The sequence below is a fragment of the Schistosoma mansoni genome, chromosome 1 (assembly GCF_000237925.1).
Source record: "Schistosoma mansoni strain Puerto Rico chromosome 1, complete genome".
In the NCBI taxonomy this organism is placed as follows: Eukaryota; Metazoa; Platyhelminthes; class Trematoda; order Strigeidida; family Schistosomatidae; genus Schistosoma; species Schistosoma mansoni.
Window position 1 is genome coordinate 14,243,042 of NC_031495.1, and position 13,962 is coordinate 14,257,003.

At 37.4% G+C, this 13,962-nt stretch overlaps 1 protein-coding gene across 1 annotated transcript in view; it reads left to right on the forward strand.

The window, feature by feature from the left end:
• Positions 1 to 11,472: 11,472 nt before the first annotated feature.
• Positions 11,473 to 13,962, forward strand: part of Smp_141220 (putative component of oligomeric golgi complex) — a gene marked incomplete at both ends in the record, with an annotated part of 30,201 nt that continues 27,711 nt past the window's right edge. Inside the window, 7 exons of the mRNA XM_018793351.1 lie at positions 11,473 to 11,538; positions 11,571 to 11,714; positions 11,751 to 11,822; positions 11,860 to 11,918; positions 11,965 to 12,156; positions 12,188 to 12,258; positions 12,293 to 12,386. Of these exons, the coding sequence (XP_018647873.1) occupies positions 11,473 to 11,538; positions 11,571 to 11,714; positions 11,751 to 11,822; positions 11,860 to 11,918; positions 11,965 to 12,156; positions 12,188 to 12,258; positions 12,293 to 12,386 (698 nt within the window). The remainder of the gene's footprint in view (positions 11,539 to 11,570; positions 11,715 to 11,750; positions 11,823 to 11,859; positions 11,919 to 11,964; positions 12,157 to 12,187; positions 12,259 to 12,292; positions 12,387 to 13,962) is intronic.

Below are 13,962 nucleotides of genomic sequence, written 5' to 3' on the forward strand. Positions count from 1 at the left end.
CTACCAGATCTCTTACATAGTTCCGTATCTATGACTACCATGAAATCGTTTAATCAACCCTGTTATTTGTCCCGACCGTTCATTTTTTCACACTTTTATTCCAATTTTGTTGACCGCAATGATTTCAATTTTCGTCTCTTGAATCTTATTCATTAATTTTACAGAGATCAACTCCATATTTTGGTGCTTCTTGATGCCCATAAACTCCAGATATTATGGAAACATTATAATTTCAGCTCTCGTTTAATTGTTCTCCTTGTTGGATTTCTCCTCTCCCATCAGATCATATGAGGCGTGAACCCTGTTGCTTTGAGCTGCGTTGAGTTCGTTATAACTCTGAGGATCTCAAAAGAGGGCTACATAGAACGTCTACTTTGCAGAACTTTAGCCATACAATATTTATTTCGCCTCCCTTTTGGCTTGACTACCACCAGATGATGTACAGCGTTTTCTGCTTTCGTGTTTGTTCTAACATACTTCGTCAACTCCTGATTTCTTATTGGTGTTGCAGAAGTGAATATATCAATGATTAAAAACCGTCTTATTGGATACCATCATTTTCACTGTGTTTTGATTTATTTTTTCACTCAACATCTGAACTTTTTTGTATACATCTTTGACCTCGGACATTTCGGTTTCTCTTTGTCTTTGGTTTGGTACTTGAAAAGTTTTGCTCCGGGAACCTAAAAAATCAAATATTTGTCTTGTAATTGTTATAATTACTATTGGAACGATATTTAGGTGGGTTATTTATAACTCCCGAATAGACTTTTGTGCCATAATTGGAGTTTATTTCTATTGTTATTTTTGAGTTAAGTTAGAAATAGATCGACATACCGTACTTGACTAACGGAAGAGGGCAAAACCTGGACGTAATATGGTGCACATGTGATTTATTTGATTTGATATTATGGTTCATCGAAACAAATATAGAGTTGTATATGCGCATGTGTGAAAAACCGTGCAGCTTGTAATCGTGTTAATTGAGGCACACAGATCTAGCAGTCTCTCTGGAACGTCCTTGTGACGAGCTGATAATTCACTTCTCTGACTTCAATGCTGCGAACGAAACTAATCCTTCTCTTTTCTCTCATCGCTAGTTCTAGTAAAGCCATCTGTTTAATGGATGTGGCTTGTGATGTTGAACCAGTACGGCCAAACAAAATACACTAGGTTTATCGATTGCACATCAACTGAATATGACAAGAATCATCAAACTGAGTATTTGTCAGTGACAAGTTTCTCATGAGTTTTAACTTGAGATTCTCAGCATCCAACATCCATCACTCTTTTTCCTCCTCCATTTCATATTACCTAATGATGCTTTCGTACTCGATGTTGTCCATTCTCCTTTCACTTGGAAGTCCTCACAAAAATATTTAGGTCATTTTGACCATTTCACTACCATGAACTGCAGCCTTTCCTACAAATGTTCTCTATCATCACTGACACCAATAGTGAATGTATTTCACTGACAGACATTCCCTGGAGTCTTTTCCTTCAACTTTGGAAGGGATTATTTCGTGAGTCTCAAACTTCACAAACAATTCTAGAACTTAGTTGTACAGGGTGACTTTTTGTGTGAGGTGCACTTTATCAATCATGGAAAAAATGAAACGACAGGTATTCTGAAGTTAGTCCTTTTCATAGATGTGGTCGGGTGGATTTCATTCATTTCAAGCATGGCCAGATTCTATCTTCTTTCCCCTGAATTCATCTAAATAGCCAATTAGGTCTCCGACATTGTCCGCATATTTCACAAATATGTACTTGTGGCATCTCTGGTTGTCAGAAGGGGAATGGGCTCGTTGCTTCAAAAGAGTCCCATTTATAAGCATGAAATCCCATAACTACTATATGTGCAACCTTTTAACTCCCAGAGTTGAGTTTGAATGGTTGTTATGCCTTTCATACGTGCTACTTAAGAGAGCCACTTTTGTACAAGGGGGGTCTCTTGACTTATCCCCAATCTTCCTTCCCCGCTAGACCTAAAGACTGGTAGTAACACAAGAGGGCTTCTTAGGTTCCAATTTGTAATCCGTGTTGGCTCTGTGATCTGACCTACTAGATTGATCTTCCTATTATCATTTCAGATCCTTGTGATGTGGCAGCCTAATATCCTAAGTCTTAAGTCGAATTCGTATCGGTGTCTTTACTGGCTGGACTTACGTTGGGAGTCGGCGGTTTTGTTTGTGGTAACCTTTGATACAGATAAGCTTGCTAATGGAATGGTATATTTAATATTGGGATGGAGGAGACATATAAAGCATCCACACCTATCTTATCCAACCATTCAGTCTACATATTTTTATCACGTTGGCTTGTATTGACTCCCGCTATATTTCATCAAGTAGTTAATGAACAATGAGAACATTTTTCGGACTCAAGGGTGATCTGTTGGTAGTTCTTCTAGTTTAATTACAGGCAAAATACTGAATCCATGCAACAAATTGGTAGCTAAACCACTAAAAGATAAATGATTTTCGAAACTAAGAGCTTCAGACAATGTGTTGTGGAGTGTACCGAAACTTATAATAAATATGCTCTCTCTGAAGACATCGTTTTATGTCAGATCATGCTACAGACAATCAAATAAATCCAAATGAATAAAACACGTGTTGTTCAAAAGCAAATGCAACAACGTATTAACAATAGACTTATTTCGCACAGGATGCATGTGGGATTGACGTTCTGGAACCGGAACGATACAATGTCAGTCTCACAACTCTCTCTATATCATCCCTATTTTACATAAACTCAAGGATGGCTCTCCTCGACCGGTTAACCGAGAATATGGAACGTGATTTACCGTGGCCCATTTACATGTATACCAGTGACTCTATATGCGCTTGGAGTTGGAAAGTGCTCGCTGGCTTCTTCATGTACCCTAATTCGACTACATTCAATCAGAGGCAATGAACTATCACATCTTAGAACTGTATAAATCAAGTCTGTTTTGAAATATCCGCATATATAAAAACTACTTTAGATTATCTGACAAGATTTGAGTAGCAATTTGAACTTTGTCGGTAAACTGGCATGCCTTATGTACCAAACTGTTGTTTGAGAACAAATTATCTTTATATTTTTCAACATACACCACTAATATAATTTTTCCGCCATCCTAATTCTTTCAGTAATCACCTTCATCTTCATATCTGCCTCCGCCACAGGTCTTTCTGATGTAGAGAATGAAGCTTTAGTCAGCACCAACCCAGGTTTATCAGTAGCTCAATTATTTGAATCCAGCCTAAACACAAAATTTATTATTACAGCCACTTTACTTGTGGTCAAAGGAAATATTGTAGGCAACTGCAATACCTCTACGTTTTTGATGCCACAATACAGAGGACTAAACACTCATGAAGACACCTGCACGAATGATTTCAAAGCAGTTCTCTTCGACCGCTTTCAGGTCAACCAACATCAAGCACCCAATAGATGTTCTGAAAAAGTTATGAGAAGCAAGACCAGAAGGTATTCCTAAATAATTCGTAAAGTGTGATGGTAGATCGTTTTCATCATTCTGATTTGAACTGCCCAACCCATGTGTGGACTGTGATCCCTGTCCATGGCAGACTTCTCTTACAACATGTAGGTCCGGAAATAGATCAGGTAGTAACGTCGTCAACCGTAGGCTGAAGAACATGGCCGCAGTGCATGAAATCATCCGCAAATAGATATTGTCATTTTTAGTCCCAGAAAGCTTGACAAACCACTATCGTAATGTGTCTATGGCGGACCCATGTTCTCTACACTGTATTTAAATTTTTTGTGAAACTATCCAGTAAACAGCCAGTGATAATCAGTGATAATCCCACTCTTAGATTTTAGTAAGACCTACGACATCACACACAGAATTTATTAAAAATGTTTTAGTTTTTATGTATAGGGCCCTTTGTTACTCTTCTTTTACGGAACATCGCCAAATTGTTCACTTTTGCTCTAACTCCTTTAAGCCTGTGAAAAGCGTCAGCTGGCTTCAACAAAAGTTTGCAATTGACTCATTACTTTCCCTTCTTTTTCTCAGTGACATGATCTTATACTTTCAGTGTGATTAACCCCTATTTTCTATTGCATCAGAAGTGGTTCATTTATTTTCATCTACTAAAATTATTTGGTTCACGTTTTATCAACGGGAAGTTTAATCCTGACATGATTTGCATTTTTTAATCTTTCACTGTGTCGCTACGCAAAAATTTATCACTTTTGTTCCAAAAACTCTGTCCTGAGATTAACATTCAGTAGGTTACATTACCTTTTCATTTTATCTGATTTCGCCTGGGCTTACCTTGAAGCTTCCACGGTTTTGCACGTCGAGGCTAGTTTTAGTATATCTTAAATTCCTATGCTACCCACTTTTATCCGTGTTACCCGTTTTGAGCATATTGTTTTTCACGGTATTAAACTGTTTGTAGGATTTATTTAACAGCTTATATTTCATCATAATCATCGCAAACATTTGCAAGTAATCTGGATGCCATCTCGATGTCGCCTGTGGCATGCAGTGTGAAAAATGCGCTGTTTGGTTTTACAAAGCACAAGCAGACCTTACAGTTACTGCTTACAACAGACCTAATAAGTCAGATCGCAGGTGGGCATGTGGCACACGCAACATGGGCAATGAGAATTTGCCGGGCAATATCATCATTATACGGGTAGGTGTGAGGGAAAAATTGTAAGAAAATCTGAAAGAGGGTAGTACTCAAACGGATAAATAAACTTGAACGAACAGTGAGGCAAAGAAGAGGTTTGTCAATTACACTAGCACACATAGGACATGCATTAACACCAACGAGGATACACTGAAACAGCACTGTCATAGAGTCGGTGTTAGACTCTCAGTAAACTTCTGTCCCCTAACATGAACTCCGCAAGTCTAACTGTGATCCTTAAAACCTCTACTTTAGGCAAGTCTACCCTTGTCAACAAGTTTAAAAGGGATCGAATTTTAAAGTCGAAAATGCTGAACAGCCCGGGCATTGTACGAAAATTATCCAATGAATCGGCCATGAAATCTATCCCCAAGTTTGTTCAACCAGTCAACAAAAAGCACAGGAATCCGGATAGTAATCCGACTTTCCAACATAAGGAATTAGCCACAAAGATTTTGGAAACCGGGAATAATAATCACGGTTTGCAATTATTCTCTCTTGACCACTAACCCCAAACACAGTTATGACCTTCCTCTCCGTCTTCAGGATAAGGATGGTAAGATGCTTTTGCAAGAGTTCAAAAGGAAGCTTAAACTTACGGAGATTGAGCCACTAACGACAATACATATAGGCCGTACAAACAAACAAGAAACCAAAGCACACAGGGAATAAGAAGAAATATGCTTCACTATCAGATAGAGCTAATTGATAAATTTTTCTTCAATTCAAAAGCTCATTCCGTCATACAGACTCTCTTCAACGATCCAAAACAAGAGTCCTCAACCAACAATGACAGTGACATCCAGGCCTTCTGGCAGAACAGTATTTACAAACGTTACAACAGTTCGATAATAAATTCATCGACAGGGGCCTCACGTCCAACTCAAATGGACTCTGAAGTGAACCTTAGGCGCTGGTTTGTTGTATCAGAGACTGCAGCATCTAAGCATGGACACTTCTCCTGGCCCGGATATGGTTTGTTCTGCTATACTGAGGAAATTGACTCCAAATTTGTCAAAACCGCTTAGCTTTACGCTCACAAATTTCCTATGCCAAGGCGCGGCGTCACAAAACTGGGAACTGGCTCACACCTCATCAGTTTTCGGTGCAGGCTGACGTGGCAAGTTTTCAAGTCACCGGCTGATAGCGGTTCTCCCAATATCCTCAGAAATTATAGGGTGCATGATATTTGATGATTTAGATGACTAACTATTACCTATGAACTTCTTTTCGCCCTTGGAGCACGGTATAAGGGAGGGTCGCTTTCGAATAACCAACATACTGGCTGCGTTGTACAGATGGAACATCATCTCTGATCCAAAGGTGAAATTTGGTGTGATATACCTTCACTTCTCAAAAGGTTTAGATGGTCTCAGTCACATAAGTTTCATCAACGAGATCGAAAATGGTTAGGTATCAGGTCATGGTTAGCTGATTGACTTACCTCACATTAAAGTAGTCGACTTCCAAAGGTTGGGGCGAACTTCACTTTTCTCATCCTACGGAATGTACAAGTAGAGTCTCACAGGGTTCAGCATTAGGACCTCTCAGTATCGTCTGATCCACTACCTTTAATTGACGATGTAAAGCTGTGGGGGGAGGTTTTCAAATGTGATGATAAGCTGTCACTTCAGAATGATCTGGCTTGACTTCAAATTTGTACGGATTAAAACTAAAGCTATCCTTGTCTGGAGTTATCTGGAGTTGAAGAAGGTACAAAAGTGTTGATACATTATGATCTGAAGTCCTGCGCTAACTGAGACAAGAAACCTTTCGGGTGAAGCTTGCGCAAGTAACATTCAAGCGTCGTTGTGGCCAGTTTGACGATAGAACTTTCCACGTATTCTTCAACAGTGCTGTTAGGCCCCAGCTGGAGTAAGGAAATATAGTGTTTCCTCCTTCACTCCAAAGGCTAGAAACACATTGGAACGCATCCAACGGAAAGCTAAGAAATCAGTTCGAGTGCTCGGATTTAGACCATGTGAGGAAATACTCGAATCACTGAATTCTTACTCATTAGAGTATGAGAGCCTCAGAGGTGACCTTCCAACAAATTATAGCATGAGAAACACTCCTGGAAACCCCCGTGAATACTTAATTAAGCTCGTTACCGACTCACAACTTTGGGGCGAAACCCAGAAATTTGAGACACAATATTGTAGAACGTACTGTAGATGCACATTTTACTCTTCACGAGTAGTCGAATTCCGGGATCCTCTGACGGCTGAAGTTGTACAAGTGACTTCGTAGGGGTGCTTTGGAGGAAAACTCAACATGTTCTAAACAACTAAGGACAATATCTCACTATAATTAAATAAGATTTTCTTCGCCGAATGTATTTTGGCTTCTTTCTGGAGGCATCTGTAATCCACCACTACTAGATACGGAAGCCGGACAAACGAAAGCTTCTATTCCGTCCAGAACCATTTGAACCATTTAAAAGAAGGCTGTACTCCAAAGGTAATCCAAAATAACATCACTATGCTAACCAAATGCAGTATGTCACGGAATCTGTACGGTAAATACAGATAACAGTCGATTTATTTGCATTTGTCACTGTCCATATCTAAATCTTTTTCTGCAAAAATGCAAACTAAAATCAATCAGGGTTGTTCATGGTTGTATTTTCCAGGCCGCTATCCAAGACTGTCTTTTTATTACTATCATTCATCATGCGATACATCAAGAATTTTTAAATAGTTTTACACTAGCTTTTCAAGAAATTCTGAATAGTAAATGTAGAACTTTTTATTGCATTTCAAATTCATTTTAATTTCTATTATGTAAATATGTTCCCTACAAACTTCTTTTTGTCGAGTTTTTCCACTTTTCTTCAGGACTTTCACTACTGTATTCCGAATTGTTTTTCATTAAACTCTTATTCTACTGTCAGTTCTCACCTAGAATCATATCATGTGCATTTATTCATTTTTATTTGTGGACTAATACTCTGTGATTCGTTACAATGTCCTACTGGATTTATTAGCAAACGACGGTCAGTTGTTGCTTCACTGATATCTAGATAATTGTTTGTCTTCACTCTTTTACTCAATACACGCTTTCTTACTTATTAGGCTTTCGTAGTTATAAATTCTTGCACCTATTTCTTATGCCTATCTAATAAACCGAAGATTTTAGGAATACGACAGTAATTCACTCGCGAAATCCCTAAAGCTGATCCTCCCGATGACTACCTCTCTCTATGCTACATCTTAGGGCTGGAGCCCCTCTGTAAGCAAACAGTTTTGTCCGATTGGACTATTTGCTTCAATCTACTGCACAAACTCATTCTTTTTGTACTGTGTCCTAACGGTTTTAGGGTTAGCCAAGACCTATCAGGTGAACTCTATTGGCTTTTCTGGAAATGTTTTCTGTTTCTTATGGCTCACAAACCTACCGTGCAGGTGTGATTTTGTGGGTGAATATTTACTCTCGTGTCTAAACGCACGAATGTCGCACCGGGAGCAGGAATAGCCCACAAATAAACCGGTAACACACAAGTTTCCACTTATGCGTCCAATAGCACACATGTAGGTAAATTTACGCACCTTCGAGGGTTGATAATCATCACCCCTTAGAACGAATATGCTACAACTAACTGTCACTCACAAAATACATGCATATTACTGGCTTTCAACTCCAAAAGTTATGACAAACACAAAAGCATAAGTATTCACTGAGGAAAGGTTGATGGTCACCTCTCCTTAGTATTTCCCACCGTACTTTTCATTATATCTTCGGGCTGGAGAGTGAGGCCTCTAATTTTATGAGACCCAGGGCAGACATTTTCAGCTTACTTTTTTTTTCGTGCTAATCCACGCGTGTATCCAATCATATACCAACACACAAAAACCATGGACATTTGTCTGACGTTGTATCTTACTGAGTCCTAATACTCTGTTTAGAAACCCATCTTCTATACTATTGTAATTCACAATATTGCATCGACGCCCAACCCTCAGTTCATATGTTGTAACCGTATTTGACGTGAAACGAAGGATAACGAAAAGCAGTCGATAAAGAACAACAAGGCTATTAACGTTTCTAAACACTATTCTTTTGTGACATACTTTCTATCTAAATGAATGGTCTTCAATTCTCTAATGTCAACTTTTCCTCTGTAGCTTTGTCTCGTTACAACTTTTTAGCAGTCGCAACATATTGTTCTTTATTGCTGTGCTCTTTAATCCGAAAAATCTTCAAATACAACCATTCTAGCGATGGTAAAAATTGTGAATTTTGTCATACCATAACTTTATCTGTTCCTCTACAAGTGGTTGAACATTGTTGAGGGGTTAAATTCATTTAACTTATAGATTATCCTTTGTTGTTGGATTGCACCGCCCGTGCAGCACACAGCGACAAAGCTTCTTCTAACCCCTGAAACAGTAGCCCAACATGCACGTCTGCCATTTAGGTTAAGCGCCTTCTAATAATCGCTTTATAACAACGGTAAACTAATTAGACTGTTTCACAACACATCTGGTAAATCGTCATGAACATTTTGCAGTAGGTCTTCCCGATGTATTAATGTCACCCCACAACAACTTTTATGGGCTTAAACCTAACTTTATGACATCTATTGATGTGACGGTCAGAATACCACACTGTGCCTTAAGTTATTCAGGGGCGACAAGACACTAGATACTTTGTGCTTTTCCGATATTTATTCAAATTTTAGCTTCGTCTCTTGTCCCTTCTCTAAATATCTTCAACCTTTTATTAATCCCAGTACACCTTTGTCTTGACCAACCGAACGGTTATCAAGTCATGTGGTAATGATTGATTAAATTGTCTTCAACACACATTGGATGTAAAAGTAAGATACATAATGATCCCTCGAATAAACAATGAGCGTTGGGGTATGCCTAGCCGGAATAACTAAATGTGTGCTGCTAGCCATCTCGAACCGTTTTTTAAAATAGAGTGACGAGCTAGTGAAAAGCGATTTGTTTATATTTACAAAACAGACAAATATTTAGCAACGACTAAATTCAAATAAATCGCCTTGAGAGACGCTCAAGGTCGACGCGTCGTCAGTGTATTTGATGTGAATTACTTTATGTTGGATTATGTAGAAAAGCTAAAAAATTGTTCTAACAAGTCTATGCTTTCTCATGTTCATAATTAATAAAACGTGGAAGTGCTTTTGTTCCAGCCCATTAAGTCAAATACTCGACCTAATCTTCAATTTCGCTGTTCTGAAACAAAAGACGAATGTGAAGCGCTGTGAACTTATTTAGTCTAAAAACAAAGCTCCACAAGTAGAATTATAAGTGTGCTTTAGCTCCGCATTCCATGCTCAGTGGTCTCAAAATACCAGAGCAATGCTTCGGACATATAGTTATAAGTAAACGTAATCCGTAGATTATTTGAAGATATTTGGAATATAGTATATTCCATTACATTGAAATAAAGCAATTGTAGTTCCCGTCTTTAGAAAGAACCGCGTACTTAATACAAGTCTGCTCCCAAACTATTGGCTTCTATCACACTCCTCAGAATGTGTGTCTCTAGTGAAAAGTGGGCTCATGAGAAACAGTTCGGCTTCCCGTTCAGGTTTTGGATACATTGATGACATTTTCACCTAACACAAAATGTTGGGGCGTCGCAACACTTGTTGCAAATCAACAATTGTTGTGCTTATTTACATCAGGCCCATCCGCGAATTGTTGAACAGCGACTAAAGATAATTCATCTTGAGTGTATGTTTTTCATTGAACTGTGTCGTTTACTGTAAAATATTTACACTTAGTGTAGCTCATTTTCTGTGCCGTGTTGTCCGAACATTTTAAGGACTTTCAATACCTGACAGGTTTATCGACCTAGATGCTAAGGAACTTCTAGTGACTTCTGGAATCTCAAAAACAAGGAGTAGATTATATTTTCAAACATGCTAATAATTGTATTGTGTTACGAAGCAAAATAGTACGTAGTTCACTATCAACATTCCTTATCGATTGTCCATATATTTACGACATTGTAGTTGGCTAAATCAGTTTCTCTGCATTTACAATAATGGAGTGATTTATCAATAACTGGTTCGCTTGATGCATCATTTTAACGTGTACAAATCTATAATATACTCAAACATGGAAAACGAGGTATTACCGAACAAGCCATGACTAGTCGAAGATTATTTAGTTATTTTTCTTCGTCCAATAGTAAGAATTGTAAAAGATGCTCTGTAAAGTCTTATCTGCATAATCCAGTTGGTAGTGCCTAAATACCAACTAAACGTCCTCCTGTATTTATGTGTAGTGTTTCATTCACTCTTATTTAGTCCAACCGATGCATAAAAAAGAACTGACATTTTGACGAAACGACTTCACGATGTCAATTATTGTCATGTAAAATTTCGATCCACAATATGGTTTTTGTTCGTCTTGTTTAAAAAAATTAAAAATAACTAGTGACTTCGTGCATTATTAGGACGGCTCAGGGGTTTTCGTTCTGATCTTTTGACTTTCCTTCAACGATAAAATCAATTTGTAATTACGTTAATGCTTAAAGCGCAAAGTTGTTGTATTTCCAAAAAGTTTGTTTAAGACCATTCTGCTTTGTGTACGTTGTGTAGATGTTAGTAACGCTGATATTTCGTAGGGCCTGGCAAATTCGCAAATGCCTGTCTGCCTAAAAGTTACTTCGAGGTATTTTCGTTTACATACTTGATAGACATTTAATATCCCATTATAAGCTGTCCAAGTAAACTTTCAAACAATTTTTCTATTACTAATATACTGGTAATGTGTTTCAGGCTACATTGACTAGCTCAAACCTAACTAGAATTAATGGTATTCAAAGATCAGTAAATCAAATGGATCAAAACCCTTTGTTACTGAAAATACAGAGGATCGTAAATGGAATGCCAGAGAATGAAGGAGTAATATTATTATTTATTGTAATGCTTTGTAGCCGTTACTAAATGGACTAGACTCTATTTTTCCTCTCATGGCAAACAACTCCATTAGCAATCGCAGGACCCTTCGTAGCAATTTGGAAAAAATTCAGTTAAATTACTATCAAGATCTTCTAACATCGTTTGGTGATGTTAAGAAGGTATGTTGTTTTCATCTTTTCTAACTCAGTTTTCAGCGTCTAGACTCTCTAGATACTTGTATAAACAGTATTTTAGAAACATGCCTTAGAGTGAATGGAACATTGACTGTAGGTTCCTTTGAGTTTTATCACCTCATTAACTAAGTCTGTTAAATCGGAGACGGTATGTTTAGTGGAAGAGGCACAACAGTTGAAATCTGACAGGTAAGCCCTTTTAAGCATCCTATCTTTCGTTGCGATTCATTTACAGTAAAGTGGCGGAGATCAAAGCTTATTTACTGGAACTGTTAGTTGGCTCATACCAAATCTCTGCAAAAGATGCACAAATATTGTCCTCTAAAATTAGCCATGCAGATGACACATTTTTTTCAGCTCTTTTACGTGGCAAAGAAATAAAAAATATGTGTAAAGATTTATTGCAGTCAAACGAATTAACCCTCAGGTAACATAACTATGGTTCTTTTATTCTTTAGCTGCTCACTGATGAATGAAGCAACAGAAATTTTGGACACGGCATATGAAAATCTTTATGAATGGGTTCAAAGTAAATCATTTCACTTTTCCTAATCCTTCGATAGATGAATGCATGAAACAGGTTCAAGAAACACCTGAAATATCTCCCTATCTTCAACGTGCTTTGTCAGAGTTACAAAATAAACCAGTTCTTCTAAAGTAAACACTTAAGCCTATTAGTTTTTATACTCTAAGCAAAAGTATTAATTTCCTCTGATATTCTTATCACTTTTTGTCCGGAAGATATGTTCCATTATGAGAGTTGGAATGTGATTTGTCAGAGCTAGTGTAGCGATTATGTTTAATACATTTTTAATATCGATTAGTATTCCGTGTGCTTTAACAGGTTGAATGTTTGGAATAAACAGTCGCCTTATCGGAGCTAAGTCTATCCTTACCAGTGGTTGGTAATTTTATTTTGTCGGTTGGATGTTCATAACAGCTGTCTGACTGTCTGTTAAAGACTGTGATGTTCATTTCATTTTGGTGCATATTTACAATGATCTATACTGTCACTCTTTTAACAGATCTTGAAATTAAATACATCGTGTAGAATGCAATCCAATTTAAGCAAACTTTAATATTTTCAGTCATACATCTGCTGGCATAATTTGAGTTTTCAAAAAGTATGACTAACTTGTAATGCGATTAGTCCTTATCTTTAGTGTTACTTCTGCCTTCATGATTTTTTAATACGGGGCGATGTCTTAATCGTTAAAGTCATCAGTTTTCACCTGTTTGGTTGCAAGTCCTAGCTCCATAATACCTAGTTTATCCTCGGCAACTGGGTAGTATCGATAGCCTCTACAAAAAATGTATCTCAATTATGAAAGTACGAACCCGTATATAATTTACATTAATCTCAACTGTTTCTCATCTCAATATATATATTCAGCGTAGTCTTTTCTCAAGAATCCAGCTAAAAGTAAGTTATCCTAGTAAAGAAGAACGGGAGTCATCCAAGGATTGATTATTCATAACAGTACATGTTGTTTTGGATAATAGCAAGAAGACGTAACTTCATCATGTGGTTAGTTAAATAGGAAGTTTCCCTCGATATTAATTAAAAGTATGTAGATCAGGAACGACAAACAGTGTTCGCTCAAACAAACAATATTTCACATGTTTTTTACAAGAATGGCGCTGAAACTTTTAGTCATTCTACTTTATCTAAATTCTCATTTGTGGTTCGCGTTTAGTGTTAACTTTTTAATATTATGATCAATGGAACAAAAAACATCAACACATTTCATACATAAAATTTTAGATGTGTCATCAGGTTTGGAACATTTGAATGATTTCAGTAACTCAACATCTTTTAAGATGTCATTTTTTACAAACCTCGGAATGAAACCAGTTTGACTAAAAAAATTATTAACGATAACATTACTAGCAAATGTCTATATTGTTTTGCGCAAGTAAGTCTTGCAAGGTAAAAGTTATTGGGCGTGCTATACCGCCATGTATCCACCAAGAAATCAATATCCCCAGACATTTTTGTGGTGTTAGAACGATATGCACTAAGAATCTCGAAATTATAAAGATATCAAATCTTCATCTTGGAGGTCATGTAGCAACAATTTAATTCAATTATACTACAGGTTCGAGATGTATATGAACTGAAAAGACTGGCTGTAATCTATTTTTTCTACCACAGTTCTGGTAAGCTTCTAAACTTTATGGAATCTCTATTTCCTTAGACCGACCATCATAATTATACCTTAGGCAGGTAGTG